The sequence below is a fragment of the Chelon labrosus genome (genome assembly GCF_963514085.1).
Source record: "Chelon labrosus genome assembly, chromosome: 19".
Classification (NCBI taxonomy): Eukaryota; Metazoa; Chordata; class Actinopteri; order Mugiliformes; family Mugilidae; genus Chelon; species Chelon labrosus.
Window position 1 is genome coordinate 6,146,481 of NC_140352.1, and position 13,804 is coordinate 6,160,284.

Consider the following 13,804-nt stretch of genomic DNA (forward strand, 5'->3'; position numbering starts at 1 on the left):
CTTCAACCGCCGCGTACTCCCACTGAATGGGCTCGCTCAGTCACACTGGAGTCTGAATGCCATTCAAGGCTCAGGCTCGGGAATTGTGTTTCGAGTTCGTGCGCTATTGTGTTCTTTGTTCACAGCTGCTGTGTAAAAAAAAAAAAAACCTTTATCACTAAACTGAATACTCAAACGGTTGTACTGGAGGAATGCACACAGGAATACATTACTGCCAATGTGCAAATCATTCCGCTAGCAAGCAAATTAGAGCCGATTTTTCACAAGTCTTTATCAATGACCCCCAGAAGAGGAAGGTTGCGCTGCTACGGACCGGCTCAAATTACTACTTAAGACGGTCTCTTGCCAAGTACTAGCCTCACTATTTTTAATAGTATATGTAGGTGTCTGTTTACTCATGTTGTATTCATAATTCCGCCTCCTGCAGGGCATCCGTGTCCACCGAGTGCCCTTGAACATGCCATGAGTAGTCTTTCTACGCCTCGACTAAAAAGAGACCTGAAAGACAGCTACACACGCTTCCGCACAGTTGGATAAAACAAACCTTAACCACACAACTCAACCTCACCAAAGAACTGGCTTCTCTCTCTTTTTTTTTTTTTTTTTTTTTTTTTATTTTCAAAAGATGTTCAGAAGAGTGTTTTTTTTTTTTTTCTTCTCCCCCCTCTCTCTCTCTTCTCGCCTTTTTCTCTCTCCCTGGGTAAAACAAATGCATCATTTTGCAGTAAAAGAACAAAAATAAATAAATATTTCTCCGCTCCCTCCTCTCCCTCCCATTGTGCCGTTTCCGTGCGTGGAAGTGTTCCCCCTCCCATTGATTTTCTCCCAGCCAAGGCCCTACCCAACACGAGCTGCTTCCTCGCCGGTGTCATCTCCTTGTGCCTCTCTCCTTTTAACTGCGTTTTACTCTTGTGGCATAATGTACAACTGCCAAACTGGTAGCGGGGAGGGAGGGAGGTGGAGGAGGAGGAGGACGAGGAGGGGGGAGTGCAATGGGAAGAAAAACTGATACATACGCTCCAAAGTTTTGGCTATTGATTTTCTTTTTGATGCAGATAGAGGAGAAAGAAGAACTGTTCAAAGCTGCAGAGAGAGCCTTTTTGATCACCACTACACTCGAGCCACTTGGTAATGTTCTCGGTAGCGGGGTGGGGGGGGGCACCGTTGCGGTTCGGGCCCCCGATCCTGTAAAATCAGGGAGGCTCGCTGGACGCAGCGGCCGAACATGCGCTCTCGTCGGTTGCTCGCAGAAATCGCCCACATCATTAACGGAGGCGATCGCCGGGAGACGAAGGCGAGCAGTTTGGGCCCGCAGCAGAAAAAAAACGCGCTGGGATGGGCAGGGCCGCTCAGCGGGACGAGTCGCCGGGTTTACGGAGCCAAGCAAAACACAACCGAAACGTGAGGGGAGGGGGGGGGTACGTACAGTAGATGCATCTCGGGGAATATTCACGACATCCGTTTACTTTGAGACAAGGCGCCGCAATCAAAGGAAGCAGAGATCCAGATATGGAGGGGAAAGCTGGCAGGAATCTGCTCCAGCCAGTGCAGCTCCTCATCCTCAGATTCTGCTCTCTTCCAGCCCTCTGTGATGTGCGCCTGTGTCCACTGGGGGCTACAATTAGTCCATCAAACTCATTCCAGCCGGGAATCCGCGCCCGCCTCTCCAGCCTCTCCAAAGCCCGCGCTCCTTCCGAAGGGACAGGCAACTTGTAAGACTAGGGGAGGTAGCCTTTGATGTGCCAGGTTTTGCCGAGGCCTCCCTTTTTGCTCGCATCAAGGCTGGAGAGATATAACAATTAAAATGGCGGGGGGGAGAGGCGGGGGGGAGAGGCGGGCGGGGGGGAGAGGCGGGCGGGCGGGCCGGCGTCGCGGCACGCTCCCGCGCGGGCATGTGCTCGCCTGTGCGCCCGGGACGACGGCCTTCGCAGGTAGAGGGGGCGGGGCGCAAAAAAAAGTAACGCGCAAGTCGGGATACGCTGAAGCTATAAATCTGTCACGCGGCTTCTCCCGGCTTCTGATTGGCAGGGCCCCGTTTCCGTCTGTCGGCTCCGAGCTTTCTAGCCTCTAGCAGCAGTGGAGCATTTCACAACCTCCTCTGGCCCGTGGCCTGTGTTTACTTTAGCGTTTAATGTAAATCTGTCAGCAACTTACAATTTTCATTATCCTGGAACTCTTTCAATAATTAATCAATCAAAAAAAAAACGTTTTAAACATGTCGGTTTTTGTCCTCTCCGGTGAAAAACTGCTGCGTTCGTCTTATTTTTAACTAAAGGACTAAAGGAGACTGAAAGGCCGCAAGAACATCTTTGTGAATTCAAGCGTGCTGTGTCTCCTCAAATATTCTAAGAGGATACCCCTGAGATGTAAAATCATATAACCGAATAAGTTTAATTTAAGACAGCCTTTGGATATCCCCCTCCCCTGAGTGTCAACAGATTCCAGGTCGGGTCGGGACCCCCAGCTGAACAAACTCTGGGCCAGCGGTTCAGACGGGCTGCTACGTTGTGTAAGACACAGCTCCGCTCCTGTCCCGGCTCCAGCGGGGCTCGGTGGCAGGCGGCCAGGTAATTACACGGCACCGACTACCAGCCCCGAAGAGAAAGGCCCACTACCAAACAAACACACACACGTCCACAAAAACACTTATTTGCATGCACAGTACACAAGCTCACACAACCCCACCTGCACACACACACACACACACACACACAATCTTTCTCCCATTCTCCTCCTCCTCCTCCTCCTCCTCCTCACACATGCTCACAGGCCCCAGCCAAACACAAAGACTACATTATGTCAAGGAGGATTACAATGACTCCGACCTGACCCGGCTCGGCAGCCGCTCTGCCTCTGGCGTGAGTGTGCCTGAATTTACTGTTTGAGGTAAAGGCCCGTCCGCAGTTTAAACAGGTGCGCGCTTATGCAGATGCACAGCTCAAACATGTGGTCTGCATTAGCCAGAGCCGAGTCGAGGCTCTCGAGCCCAACGTGTCATTTGGGGTCGGCGACCTGCTCGCGTTCGAATCCCAGCCGGCGCTCAGGAAACGGACATTTCCTCAAATTCCAAAACGAATGAGTAAGCTAGTCCCTCAGCAGCAGCGTGTGCTTATTTAATCTCTCCAGCAAAAAAAAAAAAAAAAAAGTGAAAGTGAATTGTGAGTAAGCTGCTTTTGAGTTTACTCAGGTTTCTACATCGTATCACATTTACACTTATCTGCTCGGTGTAATCCAAATGCTTTAATCCTCACGGTTGAGCTTGAAGGTGCACAAAGATCCCGGTATGACATCACCGTTTCACGAAGCCCCCAGAAGCAGCATAATGGTGCATAACAGAGTCATGACTACGTCTGCAGCACAGTCTGAATGTAACTTCAAAAAGCAGAAATGCTCAATTATCTCTAACCTGATTCCATCAGTTATTTCCTCCGCTAATCCCCACCGGCTTCCTTTGAGTCAGCGGAGTAAAAGTATAGGGAATAAAGCGATAAATCACTACGGTGACATGTTTATTTCTGTTATTATATGCAAATGAGGGCTTCAGCCGCTTCATATGGAGTGAATGAAAGTGCGGCCTGAATGCAGCGACGACATGGGTTGGCCATTTCATTCTGACAAAAAGCACAAAAGAACCAAGAAATGAGTCGGCATAAAAGGCAAGTAAATTGCACCAACAAAACAAAAGGGAAGTCATGCGTCAAGGAAGCGGGAGGTGTAGTCTCTCTCTCTCTCTCTCTCTCTCCCCCTCTTGTTGGTTATTCCACACTTTTTCCAAAAGAAAGAATCTTGTTTAAAAAAAAAAAAAGAAAGAAAGAAATGCCATGGATTCCAGTGAATGCCAGCGAGAATCAAGCGAGCTATTCATGCTGCCAGTTGATTTAGGCACGCCTCGCTACACACCAATCAGCCCAGTCCCGGCCCTCGCCAGCCACCACTCACTCACTCACTCGTCTGCCATTCCAACACAAGATGGAGACAGTGCCAAAAGTTCCAATTAAAATATCCATTTGTGATGTCTGTGCAGGAAAAAATAAAAAAAAAAACAGATAAATAAATAAATAAAAAAACAAACACCGGGCTTTTCTTTTTTTTTTCGATGGCGTAGGAGAAAATACAACAAAAGCTGCCAAAATTCAGTGGACAAGCCGCGCGCTTAAAGACTTTTCTGTCTACACAAACTAAATAAGTGTGAGGAGTGCGTACGCAGGCGGAACGCACGCACGCACGCGCGCGCGCAGCCGGGGGAGTAGGAGCGTCTTGTTACGGAGGAACAGAGCCATGTCGCAGATAAGAGGGCGACGCTGTTCAAAGGGAAAGGCAGGCCGGTAAAGTGCGCGCCGATTCGACATCATCGCCTCGCTGTCCCTTAATGAGCCTGGAGAGGAAGTCTGGTGTCCACGGAATCCGCTCCTGTCTCGCTCCAATCACGCCGTCGCCGGCTTTTTATTCAAATCTCAACACACGGGCTGTCACGCAAGCCAGTCTGGCCGCGCTGTTTATCTCACTCCGGGAGGATGTTAACAAGACAAATGAATGAATAAATACACAAATAATGCGTTTAGGTAATGTTAATAATGTATGAAATGGAAGCTGCTTTCTGACAGTAGCGCTGCACTAAGGATTCTTCCCAACTTTGGTGACAGGCTTGTTTATTCTCTTCCCAGCATGCATTTCTCTGCATTTTTCCAAGGCTGTATCTGGCCAACGCTAGCGAACATCTCGCTGATGAGGAAAAAGCGCTCTGACAGATTGGTTCAGACTTCTCTCCCACGAAAAAAAAAAAAAAAAAAAAAAAAAAGCAGCTCACGCACCGTCAACGCCGGAGCCATCTCCAGTATGATCATCCTCCTTAGTCTCCTTTTCACCCCGTCACACATCCCTGCAGCTATTAAACAACTGATTTGGGTGACGTGCCGCTCAATTAGAGAGGATTCTTTTTCGGAAAAAGGATGGAAGAATAAATCCGAGAGCATGTGCGCACCTGCACGGGCACGCAAGGGCAGCCGAATCGCAGCGTCACCTGCCTCAAAAGGAGTGTCCCAAACTTCCAGGACTATTAGAAAAAAAAAAAATAACAAGAGCAGTGAAGACCGCTCAAGGAAGAAACTGAGTGAGTAGGAAAATAAGCATCACATCAAATTCCTTCCCCGGGCCCCGAGACAAAAGCAGGGCCAGGCGCTCAGACACTGACGACTACACAGACTTGGAAGACAAGAGAGGGGGGGAAAAATAAAATAACAACACACACATCAAACCCAGAGCCAAACAAATCCAAGAAAAGTTCAGATAGGTCTTCATTGGAACTGCCGGGGAGGAACGAAATCAAATAAATTGGGGGGGTTAGTCTCGTTCGGGCCGCCCCGACAAAAGCGCCTTTTCAAAATATACGAGGGAGGTGACGGAGGACGACGCGAAATGACTCAGAGCGCAGATACCCCCGTGTTTACCCCCCGCAAACTCCAAAAGAAAAGCCCCTCTCTCCTGTTAGGACGCGGGTGGGAACAGAAAAACTGAATTCGAGGCAGCTTAAGTGCTCTCTGGAATCACTCAGCATTCCACCGGCTTCGACGCGCACACAACACACACACTTTGACCGAGTTGAAATTTGACTGTGACAGTGTATTCATCCATAACTGTAAATTGTCCTTTGGGGAATTTGGCGGGGCTTCGTATCCACCCCCACCACCGCCGCCGCCACCACACCCACCCACCACCAATCTTTCCCCTGCTATATCCTTCTCCCCAGTTCCAAGAAGCTGTCTCCATCACTCTCAATCACAAGAGGCTTGTCCGTATGTAAAGAGCAGACCGTTGCCAGAGCGATTGTGGGACGGCCCCGGCGCTAAATCACCGCAGCACCAGAAGATATCCGCGGCGATTATGATGAAGAGCGCCGTCCTCGAAACACCTTTTGTAGCCGAGATTATTGATCGCGTTTCTGATTACGGATTGCTTTGCTACAATCTTTGAAGTACACACGGCTCCTAGTAACAGTTGAATTGTTAAATACAGAGTCTTGTCTCTCTTATTTTAGGCCCAGAAGCAGCACTGCTAATAAAGGGCGGATCTGCGCGACAAACTTAAGTTTTAAAACTTTATTATATACACAGATCAGGCATAACATTATGACCACCTTCCTAATGTTGCGTAGGTCTCCCTTGTGCCTCCAAAACAGTTCACTCATCAAAGAATGGGCCTTCTGAGGGTGTCCTGTGGTGTCTGGCAACAGGATCTCGTTACCGGGGGGCCTTTGAGGGGAGGGGCCTCTGTGGATCATCCCGCAGATACTTGATCAGTTTGGGATCTAGTGAATTTGGAGGCCAGGTCAACACCTTGTGCTGTTCTTCATGTTTTTTTGAGTTGTTCCTAAAGTGTTTTTGGCTGCATCCTGCTGGGGATGGCTGCTGCCATCAAGGAATGTCATTGCTATGGGGTGGAGGGGGGGTTGTGGAGGGGTGCCTGGTCTGGTCTAGGTGGGTGCTACATGTCTAAGTAACATCCACACCAATGAATGCCAGGTCCAGAAGTTGCCCTGCAGAACTTTGAAGATGATCAATGGTATTTGCTTCTCCTGTCAGCGGTTTTAATGTTGTGGCTGATCGTTGTGTTGTTGTGGCAAAAAACTTGAGAAGTTGGGCTTTTCCTTTAGCCCCTATCCATTCCAATCTGCAACTGTCTTTATCACATAGGGAGCACGGGTGCAATAGTACGTCAGACATGTTGATTCTCTCCTCAGTCAATAAAAATGAAGATGCTTAAATTATATCTGTAGCGTTGCAGGTGCCATTCGCCAGCAGACGCCTCACAGGGATCAGGAATGAGCTTCAGTGGTGGTCAAGGATGGGGTATGTAAAAGTTCTGAAGGACAATCATCTACCACTTCTCTTGCTTTTGTGAGAGAATTATTTACGTCCACCCTCCTGATAAAAGGCGACTCTGTGACGATGCATCCAGCGCTTATAGACGAGACACGACTACTCCTCACTACTTTTCATGGTTTTATTAAAAGCTTCTTAAAAGCGAAACTTCTCTCAACTTCACAAAGCTCGTGCGCACCACACCTTCCCTAGCTGATATATTTTCACCGACTAAACAAAGGCCCGCGATCACCTACAGAGCAGACCTGCTGCAAAGTGCACGTGTCGGCGTCATAACAATCAAGAGCCGAAAACCTACTCTGAATTCTGCAGGCCACCCTTGGGATATTAGCTAAATCGCTTCACCCCCTTCTGAAAAGTTCACTTGCAAACTTCCTGGAAAAAGGAGAAGACATTTCTGAGGAATAACAAAGAGGGTTAGCGAGAGTGCACCGTAATAACATCGCGTTTAATCCCACACGATTCCGCCTCGTACCGGAACGGGGGGGGGGAAAAAAGGCAAATGAAAAACTCCTGCGGATGGACGGGGCGCGTATCAGCAGATTTAAGAGTCGGGAGGAATGTCTGTAGAGAAAGGAAAACCAAACCAAAACCACCGAAATTCACAGAAAGTTGAAAAAAGTACGCTCGGCTGAAGAGCTGCCATGTGCAAGTGTGTTTCCCCTTTTCCTTCTGCTGCAGCCCCCACCTCCCACCCCATCCCCTCCTTCTCTTCCTACGTAGTTCCCCTCCTCTTTGTGGCTCAGCTCAAACCTCAGCCCCTTCCACGCTACTGCTGCTGCTGAGAAAAGAAAAAAAAAAAAAAATGAGGTCAAGGATCGCCTTTCTCCAGCCTGCCTCCGTATGGTCGTCCACCCCTCCCTCCGTCCTCACCTTCCTCTACCAGCCCCTCTCACTTCAAACCTCATTCCTTCACTGCTCTCCTCCCTCTCCTCCCCCCAGCTTCACTTCTCCCCCTCCCCTCTTCTTCCACCCTCCCCCCGTGCCCTCGCTCCCAGTGCTAATTGGTAAATCTGTTGAACCATGCCATCCCCAACAATGAGACACCTGGAGTTCTGTCAAAACAAGTTTCCATGTGAAACGGCCCCCGGTGTTAATACAGTAGCGCACGGAGCCGCTGGGAGGGCTGACGCTCACCGGGGGCCGGCTGGGACCGTCCCATCTGGGGACATTCGTCAAACAGGAGCGCGCTCTACTGCCAGTTATTCACCGGAATTACTTTTAAACTTTGTTCACGTGCCCGAACACAAACTAAATGCGCTACGCGGGCCTGGAAGTCAGAGCTCGGGGTTAGAAGGTATCCGACTACAACATGCAAACACACAGACGTTGTAACATGACCTGACATAGCTCTGACTACCTGTCATCTAAAACTCAAGTCACACCTAGTACGCGAGGACACTTGCTTCTACGCTGGTGTAGACTCAAGCAAAAAGACAGACGGGCACACCCAGCTGTGATCCTGCCAGACCTCGTCAAACAAGTTCTAGCAGAGAGTATGAGGGAGGGAGGGAGGGAGGCATCAAGTTGACATGGGGAGAGGAATGTTAACCATCATACTAACAGGACTTTTGTTATTTACTCCCAACAAAGGCCCCGGAGAGTGTGCAAAATCAACAAGCAATTGATTAGTCAAACAATTCGAGCAGGCAATCCAGGCAAGACTCGGAGGAGATTAAGACTTCTCCTTGGGGCCTTCGTCATGCCAGCCAGCCGGCCGGCCAGCCTCCTTCTGCCTTCACAGTCCCTGAGTGAAGCAAATCAAAACAAGGCTTACCGATGTCCTCGCCACGTCAGCCCTGCAGTAAAAACAGCTTTACCTTTATGCTCCACTTTGTTTAATTCACGGCTCATTTCATGGGAGTAGTTTTAAATGGACAATGACGAAGGAAACTGGAATGCGGCAGCTTTTCTCTTCCATTAAGACAGCGGCATTTAGGCCCAGATCCCGTTAATGAAGAGGACTCTATTCAAAACAGCTGCACAAAGAAGCACGGCGCAAACAAAACAGAAAGACGCCCTGCTCCTGCGGCCGGGTCGCCCGTTCGTTCGGCCGATTCAAACCAAATACGCGTTCGTGGCAACGACTCGGGAACTGTACGAATCAATAAAGACGCGGAGGTCAGAGCCGAGCGCGGCTGAACGAGACGACAACTTAACCGCCTCAAGAAGCCAGGCGGCCTCAGCCCAAACGTACGAGACATGTCTCAGCATCCAGCGTCAACACATCCCCTGCATTTTAAGACATCAAAAAAGCACATCAGCAACCAAGCAGCAGCACTGAATTAGTACAAAGCACAGCACAGCATGATTATCATCACCATCATCATCATCATCATCATCAGCATCATCATCATCATCAACACCAGGATTAAATCATTTTTCATTCACCATTTATTTATTTTTGGTTGTTTTGTTTTCTTGCAAATAATCAAATCATCAGTTGTTAATTAATTGGTGTGTGGAATCAACCAAAAGAAAAATAATAATCCAACAAAAAGATATATTTTTGGAATTCAAAGGTCTCTCACCAAATGAAATTGGTGAAGGCTCAGATCTGACTGTCCGGGGAATTCCCAGCAGAAGGGCCCCTGAAAGGCAAAGATGGACGTTCCCAAGTCACACAATTATATCAGCTCTCCATCTCTCTTTTATTCTCTCTCTCTCTCTCTCTTTTGCACACACACATGCAAACACACACACACACACACAGATCTGCACACAATCCCAGCCGACCACGTTTTATGCAAAAGCAACATTGTTCTCCCTGGAATTAGCGCATTCCTCGGCTTTTTAGTTATTTAAACTACCACCTCGTCTCTGCTGGCTCAGCTTTTCTCCCGGGTGCGTGTTCCGGCCCCCGTTATTACTAATTTTACACGGGGAGCAGCGGGAGAACACCGGCTCTGCGCTGGTTACACGGTTGTCGGCGCTGGCTGGCCCGCTTGTTCAAACGGTATTTCACTTTGGTTGGAGCATTTGATCTCCTCGGCGTGCGCACCTTCACACAGATGTTTGGCTGCAGTCAGCTGATCTGGGGATCCGGCGGCGGCGGCGAATTTTGGCACGAGCTCAAAATATTTCACGCGCAGATAGCGTCGGCGACATGCCTTTCCTTGATGTTGGGACAGTTAAAGCCGCCGCCAATTGAGTTTTGAGCGAAAGCGCGCGTTTGAGTCCCCAGAGCGGTCGGTTCTGATAATTTCTGCCGCCGCCTAAAAATTGGGAAAAGTCTCTGCTTCGGGTTTCTGTGTAGAGGAGCCGGCATACGTATGGAGGTTAACCTGGCTGATCTTTATCTGCTGTACCTAAAAGCAAGAAATCAGATCTCGAATCTTTCCAACAGATATCACGGGATGACAAAAGGACAGGAGAAGCAGAAACGAGGGGAGAAAAAAGAAAAGGGCGGTATTGATTTCCTATATAAGAAAGGACATGCTAGTAGGAGCCTTGCAGAGAAAAAGCAGCACGGCCTTCAGTTTACTGAAGGGCCCGAGAGCCTAAAAAGCCGCCGTCCGGATTGCTTTCTCCGCACCGAGATCGCTGGCTTCTTTTTGTGCTTGTGCCCGAGCCCCCGGGGGCCACCGAGATAACTTTTCAAAACAGCCAGACGGCGAACGCTGCGGTTATTGGTGAAACACACGCTTACAAATATGCCTTCAAACTGTGCGTGTCCAAAATGGAGTCACACATTCCCCCGGGGTGGCTTAAGTTCGCCGGGGTTATTTAGCAGTCAAATACCACGGCAAGCAACAATGGCCCTGGAGCTGTTCACACATTGGGAAATATAGCGCTATTCAAGTTTCCTACAAACAAATCCTCTAACAATCGTAAAACCTAATATACACACGTGATTAAACAACATTTTTATTTTTCTGTTCCCCCAGCGCTTGCACTTAAAAATGTTTAGGTATTGTGTTCAAGGCGCGAGAAGGCCCTTATTGGCTCTTATTGTTGTGGTATTGTCGCTGACTAAGCCAACACTGGAGCGGATTGTCTGAGGGAACAAGCCACCATCCAGGCTGCCCGGACAGATACAATGACTGAGGTGCTCTCATTTTCGCTGTCACGGTTCCCGGGCCTGACGCCTCGTCTCGACGGCCTCGGCGTTTTGGCCGGAGCCCGTGATGTAAGCGTGACCCCTTGAACGAGCGCCTTGTCTGGAGGAGGAGGAGGAGGAGGAGGCGGCGGCGAGAGGCAGCGATCAGGCACAGCGGCCTCTATGTGAGGGCTGGGGGCCAAGAAGAACTGGGCGATACGGGTGAAATGTTAAAGTGAGCGTGTGAATTGAGATCAGGCGTAACATTATGACCACCAAAAGAGTTGCGACTCATCAGAGAATAGAACATGGGATGGGATCATCCCACAGATACTTGATCAGTTAGTGAATTTGGAGGCCAGGTCAACACCTTGTGATGTTTTGTGTGTGTGTCTGCTATGCTATGGGGTGGGGGGGCCTGGTCTGGTCTAGGTGGGTGCTACATGTCTAAGTAACATCCACACCAACGATTGCCAGGTCTAAAAGTTTCCCAGCAGAACACTGACTCGTCACAAGATGGTCGATGTTATTCACTTCTCCTGTCAGTGGTCATAATGTTGAGGCTGCATGTACCAGTGCATGTTATGAGGCCGTATGCTTTCTGGAAATCCAATTAATAAACAGTAATATCGCCCATTTCTTCACGCCAAGAGAATTTCTCGATCCATGCATGTGTGAGATATGAGCTTTCTCTTGCAGCAAAGGTTAAGGGTGGCCAGAGGGCTGCATGCACAGAAAAAGAGACAAAGGGTTATTTGGAAAAAAGGCTTAAAATGCAGAGGCAAAGAGCAGCTTAAGGTCGGCATAAGTCAGGATAGAGAAAGCCTCCTAGGTAAAGCCTATGTATGGACAGTGCGTGGGTGGTGCCCGTTGACCGCGGGGTCGCTCATTAACAGCAGAGAAGGCTAGGCCTCCCAGAGTCCCGGACAATTGTCTGGACGGACCAGGTGCACGGCCCATTCAGACCGCAGGAAGCCCCCTTTATCCCCGTACCTCCCAAACGGACAGATAAGTGGTCAAGGAGGGTGAATGTGATCCTGCCTTTTTCTACCGCTGACCTACAGTAGCAGCAGCAGCAGCCGCGCGCCCTGTCCCAAGTCCTTTGGACCATTGTGCGGATCCACCGAGTCATTGTGGTGTGTCTTTTCTCAGCGCTCGGCTTAGGCCGCTCTTTTTTTTTTGTTTTGTTTTTTTACAATATCAAAACACGTCAGCTCCTTTCACCCTCTCCCCTCCGGTCCGGTCCGCATTCTTCGGACAAACAGGTGAGAGTGAATGGGAATAAAGTAAGTGGTTGTAAAGGCTCAGGTGGGAGGTCTTGCACGCCGCAAAAAAAAAAAAAGGCCAGATTCCATCACTTCCTCCGCGCTAATTACCATACACTTGCAAGCGCCCTCCCTCTCTTCATCCCCGAGCCCATGCTTCACTACCTCTGACACACACACACACACACACACACACACACACACAATGACACACAGCGAGTTGCAGTTGGGAAATGGTTAACACTCCAGCCGTCCCCTGCTGCCAGTGAAAGCCCGCAAAACAATGAAGACATTGTTCGGCCGGGGCTAGACTCTAGACTCCGGGGCTGTGTATATGTGAGTGTGTGTGAGTGTGTGTGTGTTTGTGCGCATGGATGTCAGAAAGTAGTTTTTTTTGTGTGTGCGTGTGCTCTTAACGTGGGCATGCTTTTACCCCAATTCCCAGAAAAGCAAATTAAGAAATGTGATTGAATTAGAACAACTTCTGTTTGCATGCTTTCACATGTCACTGCAGATGAGCTATGCTGTCTAAAACTTTAAAAATAATAATAATAATAATAAATCATGTCGTGACATTATCCACATGAGTCTGCACTCCTGTTGTTGACGCTGTCAACACACGCGGCCCGAGCTGTGGATTTACAAAACAGCCTGCTACAGCATGTTGTTTTACAGCGCTAACGCAATAATAATGGCGCAAAAGGGATAAAAGATATCTTCCTTAATCTGTCGGCAGCCTCTAAACTACTTCCTGAAACCCACAATGAGTTTTCAAGTCCACGATGTCAAATTAAAACGTCACAAAGCGCCGACTCTTTATGATCTTCTCCCCCGGGAAGCTGTGTGAGGCACAGGAATCCTTCTTGGAGTCTCTCCCTCCAAAAGTACACATCAATAGGTTGGATAAATATTGAATAACTTTCAGCCAATGGCATAAAAGTTCAGCGGCGGCGGGTTTGGAGGCTGCCCGCGGGGCGGTCAGGCACTTCAAAAAGGTCCTGCGTGGCCCCCTTTGAGGGCATGGTAAACAGGGGCATACGGCGTGGCCCTCAGAGAGACCGGCCTGCGTGAGGTCACTTCCTCTTTTCTCGGCTCATCCTCCAGCGCTTCACCTCGAACGTCCAGACAAAAATAAAAACCACCTGTCTCCGTCCATCTATCCTCCTCCTCCCTAAGTTCCTCAGAGGCTTTATCTCCAGCCAGCTATACCTTTCCGTTCAGCCGTCTCTGGGTCACTTAAGCTTCAGATCCTTCTTATCTAACAGGCCCATCAACAGCTCCTTATCAGCACCAATGCAGGCTGTTAGCGCTGCAGGCAGATGGAGGTCAAGGTGCTTGAATGTTTCTTTGCATTTGTAAACAAAAAGAAACTACCGTTTACAGCCCAGCGCATTGATAAGAGAATCACGTACTGGAGACACGCAGGTCTACATCTTGTAGTGAAATATAAAAGCTTGACCGATTGAGTGACACCTGCGGGAGTCCGTGCGGGGTTATCATCGGAATCCACAACGCTGTACAGAGTAATCTGTCTTTTCTATATGTACGACAGGCAGTATGATGCAAACCAGGGAAACATTCGATCACACTTTCTCCTCAGTCAGAGGTGGATGCCGGAGCAG

At 49.1% G+C, this 13,804-nt stretch overlaps 1 protein-coding gene across 9 annotated transcripts in view; it reads right to left on the reverse strand.

Annotated features, from left to right (window-relative positions):
- tcf7l2 (transcription factor 7 like 2) overlaps nt 1–13,804 on the reverse strand; it is a 90,975-nt gene that overhangs the window by 42,176 nt on the left and 34,995 nt on the right. For 6 of the 9 annotated variants that reach the window (XM_084566846.1, XM_084566844.1, XM_084566850.1 and 3 more), the window contains exon 5: nt 9,410–9,469. The exons of the other annotated variants lie outside the window; for them this stretch is intronic. In XM_084566846.1, the coding sequence (XP_084422972.1) occupies nt 9,410–9,469 (60 nt within the window). The remainder of the gene's footprint in view (nt 1–9,409; nt 9,470–13,804) is intronic. 9 annotated transcript variants of the gene reach the window in all.